At 34.7% G+C, this 20,608-nt stretch overlaps 3 protein-coding genes and 1 long non-coding RNA gene across 5 annotated transcripts in view; all 4 read right to left on the bottom strand.

The window, feature by feature from the left end:
- Positions 1-188: 188 nt before the first annotated feature.
- On the bottom strand, positions 189-10,635 carry LOC100181966 (protein HIRA-like). The gene is made up of 23 exons (XM_002127426.4): positions 10,431-10,635; positions 10,156-10,335; positions 9,722-9,811; positions 9,287-9,522; positions 8,798-8,917; positions 8,373-8,542; positions 7,879-8,049; positions 7,511-7,616; positions 6,939-7,103; positions 6,518-6,597; positions 5,953-6,073; positions 5,444-5,555; positions 5,106-5,176; positions 4,890-5,002; positions 4,326-4,563; positions 3,812-3,910; positions 3,426-3,586; positions 2,821-2,994; positions 2,089-2,280; positions 1,586-1,708; positions 1,213-1,359; positions 832-949; positions 189-557 (listed from the first exon to the last, which is right to left on the bottom strand). Exons 1-23 carry the CDS (start codon positions 10,465-10,467, stop codon positions 405-407), a joined length of 3,177 nt encoding a protein of 1,058 aa, XP_002127462.1. The 5' UTR covers positions 10,468-10,635; the 3' UTR covers positions 189-404.
- LOC100179639 (nudC domain-containing protein 1) lies at positions 10,548-12,646 on the bottom strand. Its single transcript, XM_002127460.4, has one exon. The coding sequence runs from the start codon at positions 12,600-12,602 to the stop codon at positions 10,779-10,781; it is 1,824 nt and encodes a 607-aa protein (XP_002127496.1). The 5' UTR covers positions 12,603-12,646; the 3' UTR covers positions 10,548-10,778.
- A 1,494-nt stretch (positions 12,647-14,140) lies between these two features.
- On the bottom strand, positions 14,141-15,480 carry LOC113474618. The gene is made up of 4 exons (XR_003396310.1): positions 15,286-15,480; positions 15,148-15,205; positions 15,059-15,095; positions 14,141-14,754 (listed from the first exon to the last, which is right to left on the bottom strand). It is a non-coding gene; the product is annotated as an uncharacterized LOC113474618 (long non-coding RNA).
- A 1,208-nt stretch (positions 15,481-16,688) lies between these two features.
- The window catches only part of LOC100187517 (ATP-dependent RNA helicase A), a 13,048-nt gene continuing 9,128 nt past the window's right edge, over positions 16,689-20,608 (bottom strand). For both annotated transcript variants that reach the window (XM_009861714.3, XM_018813851.2), the window contains 7 exons: positions 19,729-19,890; positions 19,312-19,426; positions 18,745-18,984; positions 18,163-18,278; positions 17,652-17,858; positions 17,288-17,375; positions 16,689-16,947 (listed from right to left, as the gene is read on the bottom strand). In XM_009861714.3, coding sequence (XP_009860016.1) covers positions 16,810-16,947; positions 17,288-17,375; positions 17,652-17,858; positions 18,163-18,278; positions 18,745-18,984; positions 19,312-19,426; positions 19,729-19,890 — 1,066 coding nt within the window. In that variant the 3' untranslated portion in view covers positions 16,689-16,809. The remainder of the gene's footprint in view (positions 16,948-17,287; positions 17,376-17,651; positions 17,859-18,162; positions 18,279-18,744; positions 18,985-19,311; positions 19,427-19,728; positions 19,891-20,608) is intronic.

The raw sequence follows: 20,608 nt of genomic DNA, 5'->3' as shown, positions 1-20,608 counted from the left end.
AGTTACTTAATTACAACTGCTTTTTCCCAGTAGTACTTTACAAGTTGTCTACATTACCGGCCATATATAAAAAAAAATACTATAAATATTCACCTACAAAGTTATGTGGTAACTCGAAAGCAGGCACAAGGTGTTTTTCTCGTGTAGCCAAACACGCCACGCCAATAAAGTGGTAAACATAAATTCACTTTTAAGTTGTAAAATGTGATTTATTGTAAGGAAGAAACATTTAAATAAGCTTTCAATGAATCATCTGGTATAAAAATGTAATGCATTGGAATGTCTTGCCAGAAGGCGGATGAAACGTCTATAATACACAACGTTTTTATACCAGATAAGCTGTTGAAAGATTATTTACATTATGGCTGGTAACAAAAGTAACAAAATATTTATTGCATTCGAGATCAAGTGAATTCATCTTCCATGCGATCATCGTCACTTGAATCTTCCGCTAACTCTAACTGATCGTGATACTCCGTGTACATCCTCTGGAAACTCAAGTTTGCTCCGATCACTGGGAGGACTTCTTCACGGAGCAACATCCTTTTAGATAATCCCTGGAACACACCATAATAGAATTAACATTTTTGAATAAATGAATTTACCTTGCTTTGTTCTGGCCGGAAATCACAGTCGTTATAACACAGGTGTTCCCTGTGGGTTAGAGGCATGCCTGGTCAAGGCACTGAACAAACATCTTAATTATTTTTTTAAAATGATAGTAAAAGCTATATTTAAAAAAAGGTTGTTAAAACATTCTATGGACAAAACACATTAGAAAAAGGGGACAGAAAAGAATTCAAATTTTCTTTATTCTTATAACAAGCTTACCAAAATATAAGGTTTCCATGAAACATGATTATCTGAAATGGTTCTATCGGCAGGTGGACCAATCAGATCATCACAAACTTCACGCAATCGAAGATCATAATTTCCTTGCACCAGGTACCTTAAAAATGATCACTTATATAAATACACTGCATGTTACTGAAAGATCTTATTACCCAACAAAAACTAAACATTAAAAAGCAACCCAGCTTGTAATTTTATCATTTCCGACTGTTTAAGAAACAAAAATATTCTATAATTTAAATCTACGAACCTTGTAAAATTTTGAAGAATTATAAACTGAAACACATATAGTGTTACTGCAAAAATTCACAATTTCTTATTCTTTACTGATTTAATATTTTGGCAAATACATTCCCTCACCTAACATAAGCAAGTAACCATCGTTTATAATGAGAAGCACTTTGCAACAACAAGCTTGCTGACAATTTCCTCTCCAATGAAACAAGTGTAGCATCACGCTGGGCTGAGGCTGTTGCATGGAACGTACGACCAGCCTGACACCCCATGCTAAAAGATGGGAAAAACAAACATTAGAAACATACGATAAGAATTTGTGCTATGAAAACGTAACAGACAAAATTCTAGTCCAACACACCAATGTTTAGACTTGATTTTTGTCTGTTATGTTTTTCAAACACCAGATCATGTATTTCTTAACACAAGAATTGTTCAACTTTATAAGCATAGGATCAGGGTCAAAATTTGCCGATTTATTACAGTTAAACTAAATTACCCGGAAGAAAACTTTTTGCTCAATAAACCATTAATATCATCCTCATCGTGTGAGTGATCGTGAGTCACCGTGATATGATCCGTGAATTGCTCGATCGAGTCTCCCGGTAATGATACGAAAATCCTGTGAAAACAAATAATTTATTTAAATGTTTTATGCTCATTGGTCAAAGTTTTGGCTCTAAGCCAAAAGATACAGACTCAACCCTACTACTGTTGTTGGCGTATCTGTCCCAGGGCAAGACACTATAGTCATCAATTGCCATAACCTTGTGGTTCCTTATGAGTTGTCTAAGTTGTCAGCCACTCATGAAAACATTAAAAAATTCTTCCTAAAATAATTACCCACAAAGCTATATTAAATCAATATGAAACCTGATTCATTCATTTTTGTGTGAGATTATATAGTGCTACACAGCAGGGGAGCAAAAGTAATAATTCAACAAGTTTTGTGGCATATTTAGTAAATGATTAGGTTTCTGGTCGAACACGGTAAATACTCACCATGCAGCAAGGCTAACATCATATGTGAGAGCTTTGTTGTTGGATAACGTGATTAACGGCAGCCCTCTATCTGTGAGCGAACATTTCTGTAACATTGCCTCCGATGAATTTGAAGTTGGTTTGTTTTGGTTTGAAATTATTTGGTTCAAAAACGATTTGTTGTCAATTACTACTGAGCCATTCTGTGTGTTCCTGAAATTGAAAATATTTAAGTTTAACGACATAAAATAAACATTTTAAAAAAAAAAGTCCTGTGTTTCGTTTCATTTTTCTGGGTGTTTTTGGCGCATACACTGGCAGTTGTTATAAAACAGGTGTTCTGTTTTGTAAAACCTCTGGCCTGCTTATTAGTTGCCAAGTACGTAACTTTGTAGGCGTTTGTTTGTGTAATACTGCTAATTAGAAAACTCAATAGTGATTATCAAGGCTGTACTTAAAGAGACATGTCAGTAATGGTAGCAGCATTGTGCTTTGAACCTGGTATCCTCAGTTTTATAAGCAGACAACCAACAACTCTGCTATGGTGTCAATTATAAACAGGGTGAAGATTCAAAATAGTAATTATATTTAATTTTGTTGACAATGCCGTGATCCAATTTTAATGGATGGTAATTGATATTTACATTTAGTTACCACAACAGTTAAGAATAATTTAAATAAATTTTCACATGATTTGCAATCAACCACCAAATGTAAATACAACACCCCCAATTATACAAAGGATCAACCCACCATATTGATAAATTGCACAATGCATCCACAGCCATAACAAAGTGACCACGACATTGTAGCAACGCGAGAGGTGAACTTGATGAAGCAAAACATATTTGTGGCAACATCTGACGACCGGATTTTGTTGACAACACACATACTGTATGATCAGAACAACCGATACAAACAATTAATCTGTAAATAAAAATATTGTTGCTGCACAAGTAGTAACGAACCAACTCAAGCCTAAATTTTAGGACCCAGCGTGCCACGTTGTGGGATCTCACCCATATAGATCAGATAACAAGTGGACTTGGCATGCACAAAACATTACTTTTATTATATAACATGATAAAATCTTATTGTATGGCAGGTAAAACAAAATTAACCTTTTCATAGAGAAGCTAAATTATATAGCTATCTATGCATTGGGGTGTTTTGTTTTCATACACCTTATGCCCTGTTACAATTTAATAGAGTGTAATTTTGTGGGTGTCTGTTTTTGTAATTTTGTTTTGATGTTGCTCTCTAGTCTAGAGAGGAGTGTCAAACCCTGAGCCTGACAAAAAGTGCAGTAAAAATAATAAAATTTAAACAAAGAATCAACCACACCAATATCAACTAACCTGCTCAAACTAACAGCAGTAGCAGGTGCTGACATAACGGAAGTCCAAACTTCATCTTTATCAACACAACATATTATCTTATGAAGAGCTGATGCGATTAATTTATCATCGGAATTCAACTCATTGTGGATGTGAATTATTGTTCCAGGAAGCTTGGGGCACTAGTGATAGGTTTTGATTGTTAGTATTTGTTGTTGTGTAGTATTTTGTTACTTTTACCACCAGGCATAATGTAATAATGAGTTTTCTAAATTTTCAGCCATACATAAAAACATGAAAAACTCTTCTTTCAAAAAAAATAAAAAATTAGGCCACGTTTTTGATCTGTTTAGTTTTCAACTCTATTTTATTCGTTTTTTTTTTAATTTTTGTTTATATCAACTTACACTGGCTGTTAATTTCTTAGTTAACTTTAAAGCTGGTAATACATTGGTGGTGATCGTGTGTCGAGGTGTTGGAGTTGTTTTGGTGAGTGGATGGTGAACCTGAACAGTAACAAAGTATAGAGAGATGATTAATATTTATGTTCAATTTAAAGATAAATGCAAATACAGACAATGGAGGGTAAAAAATATTAATATTACAGAATGATTTGTAAACTGGTTGAATACATATTTTATGAAAATATTTAAAAATAAAGGTCACATAGTACAAACCAACAATTTTTTCACAACTATTTTTAATCACTGAAAACTTTTTTACTGCTACTAGGTTTCAATTATTTAAAAGATATCGAATAAAAAAATTTCGCACTTCCTTTCCGTTTTCATCATTTATTAATTCAAATATAAATTATTGGGTTGTAAAAAATTATTCACACGACAAAATATTTTGTGAATTGGTGTAAATATATTTTGAGGAAGTATTTAAAAAATTAACTTGAAAAAAACATTTTCCTACTTCCTTTTCATGTTCATCATGTCTTGTTCCGAGGTCCTCCAAATTCTTCAAATTATCTTTTCCAATTTTGTGTTTCTTCCTCCCAGGTGATGCGGGCAGTGATCCCTGCTTCCTCTTCAGATGCAGAGGAGGTCTCCCAGGTCTCCGTGGGAAGACAGGAGGATGGGAGTCGGTTGGTTTGATGATGGAAGGTGATGGAGGGAGGGAAGAAGGGGGAGGGGGAATTTTCGGAGAATTCCTGAAGGTTGAAATATTTTGCTTATTGTAATATACTTTTTTATAATTTAAAAACCTGTAATATATAGTAGGGTAAAAGGAGAGGGGGCTCTTTATTCTACTTTCCCACTACTTTTTTGTCCTATTTGGTAGTAAACAAAGAACATTTAAACAATTTTTAATAAGTGTCTTTACGACTCCCATAGACCGTTGCTAATTGTTTAAAACGATTAGGATATTTGAATAATATGTGCTAAATGTGTCTCGTCTTCCCAACTCTACTAGATTATATCAAAATAACAAAAAAATTAAGAAAGGTTGTATGGCCATTGATAATTTACAACTTACTTAGCAGGTTCAAGTTGTTCATTGAAATGAACGGAGCGAGGAACCAGTTTTTCTTTCACAACAGAAGGCAACGTTTTCTCACATAATCTGCTGTCCAGAACCGCTTTCTTTTTCTGCAAAGAAAATTGAAAAAGTAAAAAAGGTTTTCTTGGGAAAGCTGACCAATAATTCCTAGTTATTTTCCCTTACATAAATATAAACACAGATTATATATACCTGGTGTGCTGTGTCATTGTCCAACTTGGCTGGTGAGGAAAAACTTTCTTGTGTTTTCTCTTTACCAGTTACTGGGAAAAATTGTTTACTGATTTAAAATTGTAACTGTGTTCAATTTATCGCATTAACCACTTCAATTATAAAAATTAGCTGCAAAAAATAAGAACAACTTCATTATAGTATTAAAAAGTAAAAACATTAAGGATCTAGCGCTACGAAAACGTAACAGACAAAAACCAAGTCCACCAATTGTTATATAAGAGGTTTATATGCTCGCCTAAATGACACCGTCAGTTTCTTATTCAAAGAGAATCTCCAATAAAAACAGTTGTACTTACCACTACTTTGCACTGCGTTAGGTTGTATGTTTGATTCATTTTCATTTTTCTTTAATGTTGTGGGATTTTTATCGCTGGAGTTTTGATGAGGAGAGGTTTTTGACTTATCAACCTGATGCATGAAGAATGGAGTTTGAAAAGATAATGTTTTAGAAATTGATTGTCTCTTGGGTTAAGGTAGAAGGGTAATACTTTTGCGGTCCTAATGGTGTACCGATGCAACATAGAATTTTATATAAACTTTACAATCCTTATTTTAAAACAAAATAATAACTTTTGAACAATGTAATTTATAAAAGAAACTGATGATGCCAGGTAAAATATACAAAATATATATACAATTGGTTGGACTTGATTTTTGTTTTTTTGTTTTCATGGCACGAGATCGTAACTAATAATCTGATGCACTATAACATTTTGTACTGATATCAAATAATGCAAATGACATTTTTATTACTTAGTGTAATAAATTACAATTGGCAACAAAATCAAAATATTAACAAACTTACAACTTTTAGTGGAGATTCATTACTGGAATGATCACTAAATTTTTCCATCGATTTTGAAAGATTGGAACTTGAGTTGGATTTTCCAAACGGACTGCTTGAACCAAAGGGACGAGGTATACCACTGTTGATGTATTATGTGTGAAATTTTGTATGAAGAATTTTGTTTTGGTTTAAAGGTTGGGGAATCGGGTGACAGGCAAATTAATATAAATTTTAGGCAGTAGGATATTTTAGATTCAAATTAGAATTATTTTTTTTAATGATACTAGAAAATAAAAATAGATTTTGGGCAACCAAGACTAAAAAAACAAATTTTCAGTCAAAATTAATTTGGGAACAGTGTCAAATAAAATCGTTGCTACTAAATCTTAAATATATAACACTACAAATAAATTAATATGCTGGATGCAAACGATTAAATACAGCAGTAACAGATTTAGTAAAAAAATTTATTGCATAACATATTCTGTGTTGTGATGTTTATAATATAAGCTTTGAAAAGCAAAGAAAATTTTTTTGGAATTGACAAAATAGTGGCTTATATAGAATTATAATTCATATTCACCCTAATGCTTCTTGTGGAGCGACAAACACAGGAATTATTCTTCGTTTTCCAGATGGCGTTCTTGTTTCAATTTGTTTTGTCTAAAATAAAATATATGAATGTAAATTAATTACTCCTGCGCGGCGGGGAAGCGACAGTCGTTATAACATGGATGTTCTGTTTCATACACCTTTTGCCTGCTTACGAGTTACCATCTATGTAACTTTTTGAGTGATCATTCTTTCTTTTTATAAGCATAGCTGACACTTCTGACAACCCATAAAGAACCACTGGGTTGGAGCAATTGCTGTTAAGTGTCTTGCCAATAAAACCAAGCACATTCATGAAGACGCACCAAAACACTGTGGACACACCTACCCAATCACATATATTCCTATTATTTAATAAAACAAATCTACACTTTTCAAAAAATAAAAATTACCGGATACTTTATAGGAGTGGTTGGTGGTTTCAACTTTTCGTTTTGGTCGTTCACGCTCGAGTCGTTCTTTTTCTCCTGTATCGCTAACATGGCTGGGTTCTCAATAATCAGTGGTTGTGACACCATAGTCGATGTCTTGCCGTAAGTTTCTTTATGTAACTTGTTCTGATGAAAAAGTTATAAATATTTGTAAAATTTTCGAGAAAATAATGTTTTTTATTATTAGAGTGAATATAAAATTAGATATTTTTTATAAGTTTTAATTTAGATTTTCATACTAGCTGCCTAAAACAATATCAACAACCTATATTTGCTCCTTAAAAAGTTAGTAGCATTCAAAAGTTGCTGACTAACAGATTTGTTGGGGTAGCTACTATAATAGTTCAATTTTTATGTCAAAATATCTTGTGTTGTTCAATCTTTCTATAGCAGCAAAAAGCAAAATGTATAGATATTTAGAAAAATAAATTTTACATTTAAATTATGCTGAAAATGAAAAAAATTAAAAGCACTATAGCATATACATGTCAGATGTCACCATATAAGAACTGTTTTCATATTATCCAAATCACCTTTTCTTCTTGAGTTAATGTCTGACCCAACTCTTGTGGAGTGAATTGAATATAAGCGACTGTTCCATCCCATGAACAACATAACAATGAATACCCTGAGAAAGACCTTTGAACAAAAATTCAAATTTTAAATCAACAATAAAAACCGATTGCCCAAAAATGTACAAATGCAAGCCAATAAGTCACACATTCTTAGCAAATAAGCAAGATAACTGGTTAGCTAAAAATTTCAAATATAGATTCTATTTAAAGCAATTTTTTGTTGCTTGAACTTTTTCTTTATTTTACAGGAGTAAAAAAGCTGGAACCACTGGTGTATGAAATACAATAATTATAAAAATTTTAAATTTTGTTTTGAATGAATTTACCACGAAATATCCATGACTGAGTTATCGAACAAGTCATGTACAACCACTAGGGGTCTCTGGAGAGAAGTGAGCCACACAGATAAGGAGCGATCGCGACTGCCAACAGCACAGCAAGTGTAAGGTTTTGATTCACCCTCTGTTTTAAGCTTGGAAAACATGCACGAGTTGAACCTGTGTTCAAGGTTCAGTTAAAAATGATAATCAAAATTGTTAATGTAAAAAAGTTGGCAACTTTTTTACCAGTGCAGTGTCACAGCGGTTAGCGCACTTGCCTTTAAGTTTAAACCAGAGGTTACTAGTTCAAGGCTTGTCGCTGCTACCATTGTAGGGGTATATGTCCTTGGGCCAAACACTTAACAACAATGTCTAAGTTTTTAAAAGACAACATTGTATAAAAACAAAATATTATTCAGCCAGCAAATAAACAAATGTCTAAGCTTTTAAAAGACCCAGCGCCCATAATTTTGCAAAATAATTTGTTTTTCTTTGAATACCTTGTGCAGGTTATAGCTTTTCTATGTCCAACAAAATCCATATCAGTTTTCCAGCCATCTCGATCGATAATTTGAGCCGTTGGTCCTGAGTTATTCATGGCATGTGCCGATACCAGTATACCGCCATCTGGTGACCAACTTAATCGAAGGACATGTGTAGTTGCCGTACACTGTCATGCAGCGATGCAGGGAAATAAAAATATGATTAATAAACATTTTTTACCCATTTATTCAACCTTAGAAAGAATATTATTACTTTAAAAACAAAAGTAAACAAATTCAAACACAAAGGTACTTTTCAGCACACAAAACAAAAAAATACTTGACATCATTAAAACATACAGCAAATATTAGCAGTGCCAATATTTTGTTTAACATATCTTCCACCATCCTTAAAAAGCAATTAAAGTTGAATAAAAACCCACCTCATCAAAAGGTTTAGTGATTGTTGTTTCTAACTTCCAATCCAACGTTTTCCAAACTTTCACTGTTTTATCATCAGATTGTGAAGCAACGTATGAACCAATGGGATCCCATGTAACGCCCTGGAGTAAAACAAACATCGTATATGGTAAATGGCAACAAACATGACTATTTAGAGAAGCGGTTCCCAACCTGGGGGTCAAGAAAATGTTTTGTAGGAGTTGCGACCATCAGCTTTGTTGGGATGCCTACCAAACTACCGTATATATTACTACAGAAATTTTAGGGCATCGTGATTTTGCTGTTTAGAATAAATGGCTGGTTGAAGGAGAGGAGTCACAGGATATTTAGAAACAAAGTAGTAAAAGTGCAATGAACATCCTGTTTTAAATTAAAAACTAATAATGTGACCATTAGCAAAAGGTTAAAAAAATTATATATATATATATAAAATGCGTACAATAGTCGCTTATGACAAGAAATTAGATCACCTTTACAAGACTCGTGTGACCTTTCAACACAGTGGTGATAGCGGGAAACTTCTCCACATCCCAGATCACTACACTGTTATCAATACTACACGATGCTAGCCACTGGTTGCCAGGCGACCATGCGAGGTCCAATACATCCCCTGTGTGCCCCTTCAATGTATGCGTGCATCTCCAGCGCTCTCCAGTGGAAGTTTTTAAAGTGGGTTGCCCGCCGAAAACTCCAGCACCCCCATAACCTAAAATAATATTTTAAACCTTGAATTTCACCTACAACGTTGACATTTCTCGCAAATATTGTGATTTCATTGGTTTTAACATTAACTTCGCAATGTTTACTACCAATTTTTTATATATACAACATTAACCCAACATGTGTGCAACACATAACACGTGACAAAGTAAATATATAACAATAAATAGTTTAAGTTAGGATACCTGCAAACTGCCAAATCATGATAAGTCTATCGTCGCCCCCTGACGCGAGGTATCTTCCGTTACACGACCATCGAACAGAGTTAACACAAGCTGTTTGGTTTCAAAGAGTATTTTATACCAAATTTAAACACTTCAGTAAAAAATCCAAACCCTTCAATGCTATCACAAGATATTTTAGGTTGGTACAAAAAAATACCAATACATAAATGTAACAAATAGGTTTTGGATCCGGTGCAACTGTGCCTGAATTTTCAAATATTGCTGGTCCATTCCCAAAAATAATAAAAAGGTTTTAGACCTGGGGCAATTGTGCCACAATTTTACATTTTTTAACATTTGCATCGGTCACCCAGTATAAAAAAGTGGGATAGGTTTACCATTTGTTTAATGTTTTACCACATATTTTGATATTTTCATATACTTTAAAAACTTACCAAGGTGGTTATCCATTACACAGAGAACCTTCGGTATTTTATCATTAACCTCGTCCTTCTGGTTAACCACGGGCGTCATGTTCCAAATGATCACCTTCCCGCTGCTCCCTCCATCACCCTGCCCTCCAGTGGCGAAACGAGATTCATCAGGATGAATATCGATTGAAAATATCGGTTTGTCTGTAAAATAATAAATTTAAAACAGGTAGGTTATTAAAGCTGTTAAATTCATAACAAATGCTCCTACAGAAGTTGCATAAGATGTCAATACTTACCGTCATGTGTTATCCATGGGGGTTTAAACAACTTCATTATTACTGATGTCCAAATTATATTTAACAAAAATTATCACCAACTTATTGTGCACACAGCTAACATGGCAGTATTGAAAGCTAGAAGTATGAAAAATGATATTATTGGCAACCAGTATAATATACACAGGAAGTGGAACAGTTAAGGGAGGGTAAGCGGGGTGACAACCCACTTTTTTTGTTAATTTTAAATTTGTCCAAACAATATTTAAAACATTTTTTTGGAAAATCTCCTCCAATATTTGTTCCTCGCTGCGCCACAGCACACAGACGAAGAGTTAGTTCATTGGGTCACATGGCCCACATAATAGTTTACGCACCAACATCTGAGCTCACTTTAAAAATAACGAGTTCATTTTGCATAAGAACAAACATGCGGGAATTAGAAGTACAAAAACCAAGAATGTCAGCATTATTGTCCAATGTTGTGACCTGTTGTGTTGCAATATTACCGACTACTTCCCCAGACATTCGGTTTCTTAACGGCGAGGAAAGTGCAGTCGGTTGTCTGTAAATGTAGATACGACGCTGGCAGTCGCATAATGCTGCGTAAGAGGTGTCAGGAGCGCATGAGCAAAACTTCAAATTGTTTTTGGATGCATGAACATAACCAAGTGCATTGAATGTTGCAAGATGATGCCAGGATGTGTTATTGCCAGTCACTGATGGTTGCCATACAATCGCATCAACGTCATGTCTCAATACAAAAGCTGCAGGTCGACTCGGGTCCAACACAGCATTGAAAAGCCACTTCGTGCTACTAATATCAGCTGATTTAGTAACTGCTTCAGCAGTCGCATTGAAGCACACCAAAGCAGCAGAAGAGTTATAATACGAGTCACATTCCTCCAACTGATCTCCACTGTAGATCTGGCCTTGAGGTTCACCTGACTCCAATGTATCTGAAGTTAGATGCTCAAGCTTCTTATGTATCTTCTCAACTTCCTCAGGATCTACAATCATCTTTCCACGGTTGTCTCCATCCACCACACTCATCCAAGTTCTTCCTTCGATCCTCTTCTGTATCGTAACTTCCAATTTTCCATCACTAACTATCCAGTTACTTGACTCGGGTTCTGCCTCCAAATACAAATCTCCTTCCAGAATAATGTTTGCTTGTGCATCCTCAGTCTCACGTATACCAATACTTACTTTTGTTTTGCTTAAACTGTACGTGATAGATTTAGTTGTAACATCAGGGGGAAGTTTAATAAACACAGTCACATCTTCCTCCGTTTGTTTCCACTCATAAGGAGCATCTTTATCCTCAACAGTCTCTTCATTGGCAAGTTCTCCAGGAAGGGAAAGGTCAGCGTTTAAATCTGAACACCAGCTTGGAATGAAACTAAACGGCGAATCTGATGCAAGATGCATTTCTGAGCAATCTTGCAGCAGTGAAGCGTAACATGGGAATGATTTACCTTGAAACATCCGTACACCAAGTAACTGAAACTTTTCTTCTTCTGGTCTTTTCCCCAAACTAACCCATTCAATGACAGTTTCTGTAGCTTCATCGGAGTTCCCATTTTCACTCGGTTTTTGCATTTTTTCTACAAATTTTAAGAACAAGCAATCCAGATATTCAATGTTTGATTCATCAGTGCTCTTTCTATGTACAGAATGTAAGATGAAAGGTGCACTACTGGCTTCCACGTGCTTATACAACTCTTTCCAGGTGTTGGAATACCGATTATTTCGATCCCCCGTCTGCAGAACATAAACACTTCTCATGCCGTCGCACGCAATGCAGATTTCCTCAGACGCGAAGTGTAAAGTTGGCGGCAGATTGCTTTTCATTCCCAAACGTTGAAAACCAAAACTGAACACAGCAAATGATGGTTCTATATGCATCTCAAGCTGGACATGAAATCTTCTAATGCAACCATCACTGTCAACAAAATAGACATTATCAGGATGCCATTGGTCCAGTGTTAGGTAGTTATGCAACGTCAGGCACTTGATTTTCTCATAAGAAAAATTATCATCTCCCACCCTTACTAAATGCACCCTACAAGATATAGGGGCCTTGTATGATGGGATGGGAGCGAGCGATAATTTGTAAGATTCAAATTTCGAATCGAGCAATCTTCTGTTGGGCCTCAGTTCAACTTGGGCAACTTTACTTTTTGTTGACATTTTTGCAAACTTTTTAAGTTTATTTTTAAATTTACCAATAACTATAATCTATTGATGTGTAAAATATAACTTTATACATAAAAACAAAAGCTTTACAAAGTAAAATTACAGTATTATAAGTCTATGACATTTTGGCTGTGTACATTGGAAAACTATAATCATTCTAACACAATTGTGCGTTTTTATTTGGTAGTAAAGTCGCTATCACCGTTCTAACTAACGTTTTTTCCGTACCTATTCAGTTACCTGTTCAACATCCTTTTTATAACAGGCACAATTCACACATAGAGTTAGACACGAGTCAACAGTTAAGAGGGTATTCCCCATTACCGGTGTTTCTAAACTTTTCGACAAACTTTCTGCATTTAATACCTAATAACAACAGTAACCGCCTTTACCGCGCACTTTGTTGGACCGTGACGATACTGCCGAGTAAAACTGTAACATTGGTTTTTGTTTATAATCAATTTGGTAGGTTAGGCATAAGGGGGTTTAAATTCCCGTCGTTGCTCGCGTCCCATCTTCCCCCACGCTACTATATTGATAAACTCTTAAATTTGAGTTTATCAAATTTAAAACCGCATACTTAGCAAGTAATTTACTATTACTTTCCCGTTTGATTGAAAACGCTAAATTCGGAATGCATATTGTGAAAATGTGAAACTTTGTGAAACTTCGGGTTTCAATTTTACAGTAGCATACCAAATTAAAAAACTATTCAAATCGAATGTATGCACTGGTTAAACTGGTTAAACTGTTCTTAATTAAATGAAAACAGATATTCCCAAACGCAAAAACTAGGACAACAAAATACACAAATCAATGGTGGTTTATGTTTATTATTCTATCGCACTCAAATTTAACAAGAATACCAGTAAATACAGCATTGCAAATTAAAACAGTAGTGTGTAAAAGGTCTCCAAGAATTAATTGCCTTCTGAAAAATTAAAACAGGATTAAAATACTTTCATAAATTACGTGGCTGGCGTTGGTGGAAAGCCACTACGGCACGACAAGCCCCCAGCCAATGGTAGTGGGTTTCTACTCTGGTGAGAAACCCTTGCGGGATGTTACTGTCCACGCAGGTTAAAGAAACCCCATAGACAAAAAATGATACAACGAACGCACATATTTGTGCATGACAACAACGACAAAAATACAAAAATAATACGAGGTGCAAATACAAAAAGGGAAACATGCAACACACAACAGCTCAATCATCACCAAAAATGGAACGGTTACAAACAATAAATTACCGCGGACATAATCATTGAAATATTTTCAAAGAAAATATGGTTCGAATCCTGAAAGATAATCATCTACAGTGTACAAATTATTAAATGTCCGACCACAAGAGTCGAAGCCAATAACAGCTCCGCATGTTCCAATCAAAAGGTAAGTCGCCATGTTGGTACCGCGATACTCTCGTCGTATCGTCACGCAATATAATATCGTTTGGATGTTAAGCACCGCTTCGACCGTTACAAAACTGCGTCAGGTTGTTACGAACCGCATTCACAGTGACCTAAATAACTGTGCGTAGCATCACTGGCGGCGACGTCCACGCAACAACCCAACAGTAACGTAACTCAGTCTAGAACCGTAACGTAACCGCACCAAACGCTAGGCCCTAAAGACCCATCGACGTATAGCGTAATTGTAACGTGGCCAGCGTCACAGTTACGCTTTTGTATAATAATAGCATTAGGTTAACGTGGATAGTTATTTAATGAAAAATGAGGGACTTTAAATTCAAAGGTTTAACTGCGTGTATATTATAATGCGCGTGGATATTACTCGAGTATTTGTGTACCAACATGCCGTTCTTATCAAGTGATTAGGACAATGCAGAATCGCTAAAAGATTCGACCTTTGCAGAAGAAACACTCAATGACGTGTACAACAACAAAATCCGATCCAGCAAGATGTTCGCTATGGTTTCATTGCAAATATTTCAGTGACATGCAAAATGCACTAAAGTAGTGACTGACAAAAAGGCTGGCCACGTTATAGATCCAGCAAAAATAAGACACAAACACAAATCCAGCAACACTGAAAGAGTGCTCCAGCAACCACACCCTAACAACACACAACTCCTTAGCCTAAGCAAAACCTCAAAACTTTATCGTCGTCTTTGTTTTTGCTTTTTTGTCTGCAATATAAACATAAACTAGGTTGGGGTAAGATGGTCCGTGATTTTTATATAGGAATATTATGTGTTTAACGAAATCAATCTTGCCCTAGAGTAATATTATTCTAAACGACACATCTTATCGTCACCGGTTCATTTCATGGTGATGTACAATTTGTTTTAACTATTATTGTACAAGTTTTAAAAAGTGATTTACAATTTGTTTTTTAAACAAACATTTATTACTTTGAGCAATAACTTTGGCAAAATATTACTTTTTTATAGTAGGCCTAATATTAATATGGAAAATAATAATATACACTACCTTGCGCTTTTCTTCTACAGCAAGTACGCTGGCGTTTCTGTAACAATAAATTAGTTAAATGTCAGTTTATATTATGACGTCATAGTTACCTTTATTTCGGAATCGCGTTTTGTCCTCTTGGTCATCTGTGACGTCACATACCATGTTCTAAAATATCGAGAAAAAAAATATCGAGAAAAAAATTCTGTTTTAGATAATAAAGATTGTGACGAAACCAAACAACTTACGAAGTGGGTTCTTCTATTGCGTCATCACCACTTCGTGACGTCACATCTCTAATGTCATCTAGAAAAGAACTGGTGTACGTAACAATGTCTATTTAGATTTATACCTTACCAAATCTTTCATCTTCTTGCTTCATTTCGTGCTAACACCATGAATATACTTAGGGAGTAAAATTAATATACGTATGTCCCTAAGTAAAGTGCCTTGCGACGACGCGAAGTGTGCATGGGGCCCCATGAAAAAACGTCGCGAAAAGCAAGCGCATAGAAGAAACCGCAATGTGACGTCGCAAACATGTGCTCTTATACGTGAACCGGACTATGACGTAATAATCGCGAGCGATGGCGAAGCTGTTACGACGCGATGTCATACAGACGTATTGTGACGTAACACAACGATTGTGTAAACCGATGTCACGTCGCGAGTGACTTGTATTATGACGAATTTAAGAACCGTAGCGAAATTCCTGAAATGTAAATTAAAAATACCTATCGCAAGGCACAATACTAAAAATAATATAATGGAGTTTACACATACTTGGGTAATATACTCATAAAAAGTCAAATTCTAGTGTAAGAACATTAAAATACTTGCTTAAAACTAAGTAGGGCCTAACACTAAACAGTAGCAATAGTACTTAACTTCAATCCTTGTAGAAGAAGCAAATATAATCCTGCACTGAAAATATCCAAAGAGTGTAGCTTTGTCGCTGTTTCATCCAAACTGCCTTGTACAGTTGCAACGTGTTGTAAGGACGACGTTTTACATGCCCGGGGAATCATCGAAAAGCGGGAGACGTCGGCTAATTAATATGTTTGACACGTTGAATTTAAATTCCAGGCGCTTTTCGGTTGCCCTGTGTGTAGTACTGTATAATTGAGCACGTAAAAGGTCTTATAGATACTTTTTCGTTGAACAGTTTTTCCTATTCTTTGCCACGAATTTTTCTACATGTCTCAATTCTTGATTTTGGCATTTATTCTCTTTATTAAAATAAAGGATAATATATATTTATAAATTTTTGAATAATGTTCCGGTTTTAAAACCGCATAGCGAATGATTACTTTTGTGTTTGTTCAAAAGCGCTAAATTCAAAATGTCCTTTATCGATTGCACTCGATACATTATTTCTAACTAAAACTAACCATAGATTATATAAACCATGGTGTATAAAATCACCTAATTATCGATCAACGAGTATTTAATGATTACAATGATTGCGAGCAAAGTAAACTATACCGCGACAGGAACCAGTTAGTAATTCTCAGTGGTAGGTACTGGTTTTGTTTACGTTACAGCGAGAATATTAATAAAATTTAAGCTATTTATAATACATGCTAAATCATTGTAGATGTGCTCTCTTGTTGATGTAGGTTCAATAAAACACATAACACACATCCTTTTTACAATCACTTGGAAGCAGATTTTATTACGACAATAAAAACGATTAAACTAAAACACACTGAAACTCATAATGGCACAAGAAAATATTGTTTTACAATATTTCAACTAATTGAAGATCCATATCACCACTGACCCCTCCCTCTGCCCCGGTAACCCCCGCGACCCCTGTGGTCATAGAAACCACCATAACCACCTCTACCGTATGAACGACCACGACCCCTGTATCCATCCCTGCCTTGGTAATCACGATGGTAACCACCCTTTGGGGAAATAGAGATTGTATAAAAAACTTTATGTTCAAGGAAACGCTGGTTTAACATTAATTTTCTTATAATTAATTTTATAATTTATAAAATAATTTAATTTGTCTTGACATAAAACTTTATTTTGTGATTATGTTTTTTACATTTTTTTTACAAAAATTCTAAGAGACGGTACATTCTGTATATGCATAAACTTTAACATGTAATTTTTAATCACACAAAGGAAGTATCATATGCATCATATTACATGGATTTTTAACTATAACTTAAAAACGAACTAGCCAAAGTCAAAACATTGACCAGTAATATGTATTTTTTTCAGAACTTGAAAACTTACCCTTCCCCTGAAATCATATCCATCATTCCTATTAAAGTGACCGCCTCCTCTGTAGAACTTTGGGGGAGGGGGACCATCAGAACGGAAACTGAAAATTAGTTAAAAAATTTTAAAAGTTAGAGGGTACTTGGTTTAAAATTTGGTGATGCTATTATTTTAAGTATGTCTTACTAAGAAAAACACTTTTATTGCTCTAGCTCAGTGGGCTATAGTTTTAGCGACAAAAAGTAATATTTTGTAAAACAAAAAAACTCATAAGTGGATACATCGTTGTGTGAAACAGCGCACCCATGTTATAAAAAACACATTATTTGAGAGAGAAATATATTCCAAAAAATTCCACATTCTCAAAAAAAACACCCACCTCTGCAGTGCTTCCTGTGCATTAACACTCGCCCCTGCAGCAGTTATCTCAGATAGTTGTTGCACGATGTGGAGCAACTCCCGATCCTCAGGAGGAGGATCAAGGATGAGTTCTGGTTCGGATGTCGTTCGTACGATGAGATTTGATATCGCTGATCTTAGAGCAACAACATTTGCTGCAGTTTGAAACTTCATCTTTAAAGGAATCCTGAGAAAACAGAAACAAAACTTGCATCGTATGCTGTTAGTGTAACTATATATCAATATATTCACTTGGAAGTTTTTAGAAAAATATGTTTTGAACTTGCAAAAGTATGATAAAGTTTAATTAGCAATTAGACATTAATCTGTGCCCTTGTTTTATCTCTCTTGTTATTCAGGCAGATAATTAAAACAATTTTCCTACGTCACTGGACAGCCAACTAAGACCTTTTAGTTTCTTCAGACATTTTTTGGCCTGCAAACTTCAAAACTAATTTTAAAAATGAAAGTTGTAATATTTCCAATCCTACCATTCATCCACTTTAACAAGATCTTGATGAGCGAACACTGAGCATGGAGTGAACATGAGGAATTGAAGGGGGTTGATCATTGATATCAACTTTGCACTTACAGCACGAGTTCGTATCTATAATGAATAAATTAGGATTCATTTATTCAAGTTTAACCAATATGAAATTATTTCAAATAAAGTTTATGGCTGTTTTCTATAATTGACCATTAGGATTCATTTATTTCAAGTGTGACCAATAAAAAATTTTTTCAGAGAAATATTATACCTTTATCTCACATTTTGGGTTATAGTTAGTAAGTGAATAATAATAATATTGCTAAGTTTTAAAGTAATCAAACGTTTTGGTACGAAAATTTTGATTTCTTTTGTAGAGAATTATGATAAAGACAGAAAGAAATAACTATAAAATAAAAGATATCGATTATATAAGCATTTCGGCAAAAAAGTTGTGCAATAAGTTAAAGTCACTTCAAAAAAATAAAAAAAAATGAAGTTAGTTATTTTAATAAAGTGAAAAAATAGAAATTTTTATCTCAATGATTATTATAAGAAATTATAGAATTGAATAAAATATTCTTACCTTTTCCCCGAACACAAAGAATGGAGAAGGAAAAGTACAATCTTTGTTTCCAAATGGACAATTAACAGATGACTTGTGTATGAGCGCGGCACGGGATTCGCAAATTACTTTCCGTTTTTCTTTGTAAATACAAATGTTTGGATACAAACCAATGCATAAGAGTGAGATGGCAACATCAAGTTTTGAGTCGGGTCCACAGTTGTTAAAGGTTTGCCATTCAAGACAAACTTCGGGAAATCCCTGAAAATAAAAACAGGAAAGCCAAATTTAATGAAACTGGTGACATTTAGTAATTAGTTTTTAGCAATAACCTTCATTTCATAACCCAAGTCATTAACCCTTACCTGACACCCCTCCAGCACATGGAGTTTGGAAAACTCCTTCAGTAAGCTGGCTGGTAATGTTAAGATTGAGGGTTGTTTCTGTAACCTTTGTGGCTGGCACTATACAGAGGTTATCTGTCCTTTACAACAGACTTTTAGCCTGATTAAACATTAGTAATTCCCCAGTAAATGTTAGACAGACCAACACTTCACAGAAAACAAATTAGTCAATAACCCAACTAACCTCATTTATTAGAATTTGTTTGAGTTGATTTTTAGCTTCCCATGTCATACGAAGAGTTGACATTGAAACTTGCTTCATTTCACAAAATCGAACTTCGCTGTCATCACCTGACATTCTGTATACACAAAACAAATATTTCAATAATGCTCATGTGGATGGACAAATACGTATGGTATAACTCAAGTCTCAATCATACATTGCATTAAAAATCAGGGGAAGTACTCAACATCAGGCTTTCTGCTTACCAGGACAAACAGAAACCAGTTGGTTGCTGCCTGTTCTGTTTTTAATTCCTATGTATTTGACGTCTATTCGAAATTTCAAGTCTATTCGAAGTTTAACCATAGAAAGTAAATAAACTTTTGTAAAAATTTCAATGTCATGGCGATTATAACATTCCACCACTATATGTTGTACCTTGCATCTTCCCACGCATTGAAACAAGCAAGTAACGCAACATGATCGCTGAATCTTTCACCAGCAAACGATCGATGTTTCCAACTTAAACGCTTTCCGTACATTTCAAATGGTTCAGGAAAGCAAGAGGCAGCAGCCATTATGCACATGGCATCTCCAATCCTGGGATTAAAATATAATAATCAGGTTATTAGCTTTGTCTAGACTTTATACAACCGTGTATGTGGATTATAGTAAATACAATAATGCTTGCGAAATCGTTTTGGCCAAAGAAATTTAACATTCAATACCTTTACCGCTCTAAAAGTTACCTATGATTTCAGAATTAAAAATAAAAAGCCTAATGAAATGTTGGATTAAGTTTTAAAAATGTTACATTGTTTAAAAAAATAAATGAATACACACAGAAAGCTACATCCGAGTATTATCATCTTTCCCAGTCTTGGTTCCAATGGAAGTTTTGCCAAGATCCTTCCAAGCTTTGTGAGTTCATTGTTTCGATCGAGAGCATTTATCTGACGAAGTAGATGTTCCGCTTCAATCACAGCATCCAGTGGAGGGGGCTCAAGAGCCTTGAGGAAACAAATTAAAATAGTCCATTGTATGGATAAAAATGTAAGGATGAATGGTTGTCCCTAAAAAAATTTAACAAGAAAAAGCAGATTATTATTTCATATAAATTCTGTTTTACATTTCTTAACTATATTCTAATTTGAAAAACGTTTTGGTTAGATAAGCAGAAAATCTAATTCCAGAGTGAAACAAAAACATATTGATCTAGATTGCAAAAAACACATCATTGTTTTGTTGTAATTTCAATCTATACCTGTTAAGTTGGATTGTATTGAACATCTCTTCACAACACAACACTTAGTTAGAC

Source organism: Ciona intestinalis, chromosome 10 (genome assembly GCF_000224145.3).
Source record: "Ciona intestinalis chromosome 10, KH, whole genome shotgun sequence".
Taxonomy (NCBI): Eukaryota; Metazoa; Chordata; class Ascidiacea; order Phlebobranchia; family Cionidae; genus Ciona; species Ciona intestinalis.
This window is presented reverse-complemented; position numbering and strand designations above follow the sequence as displayed.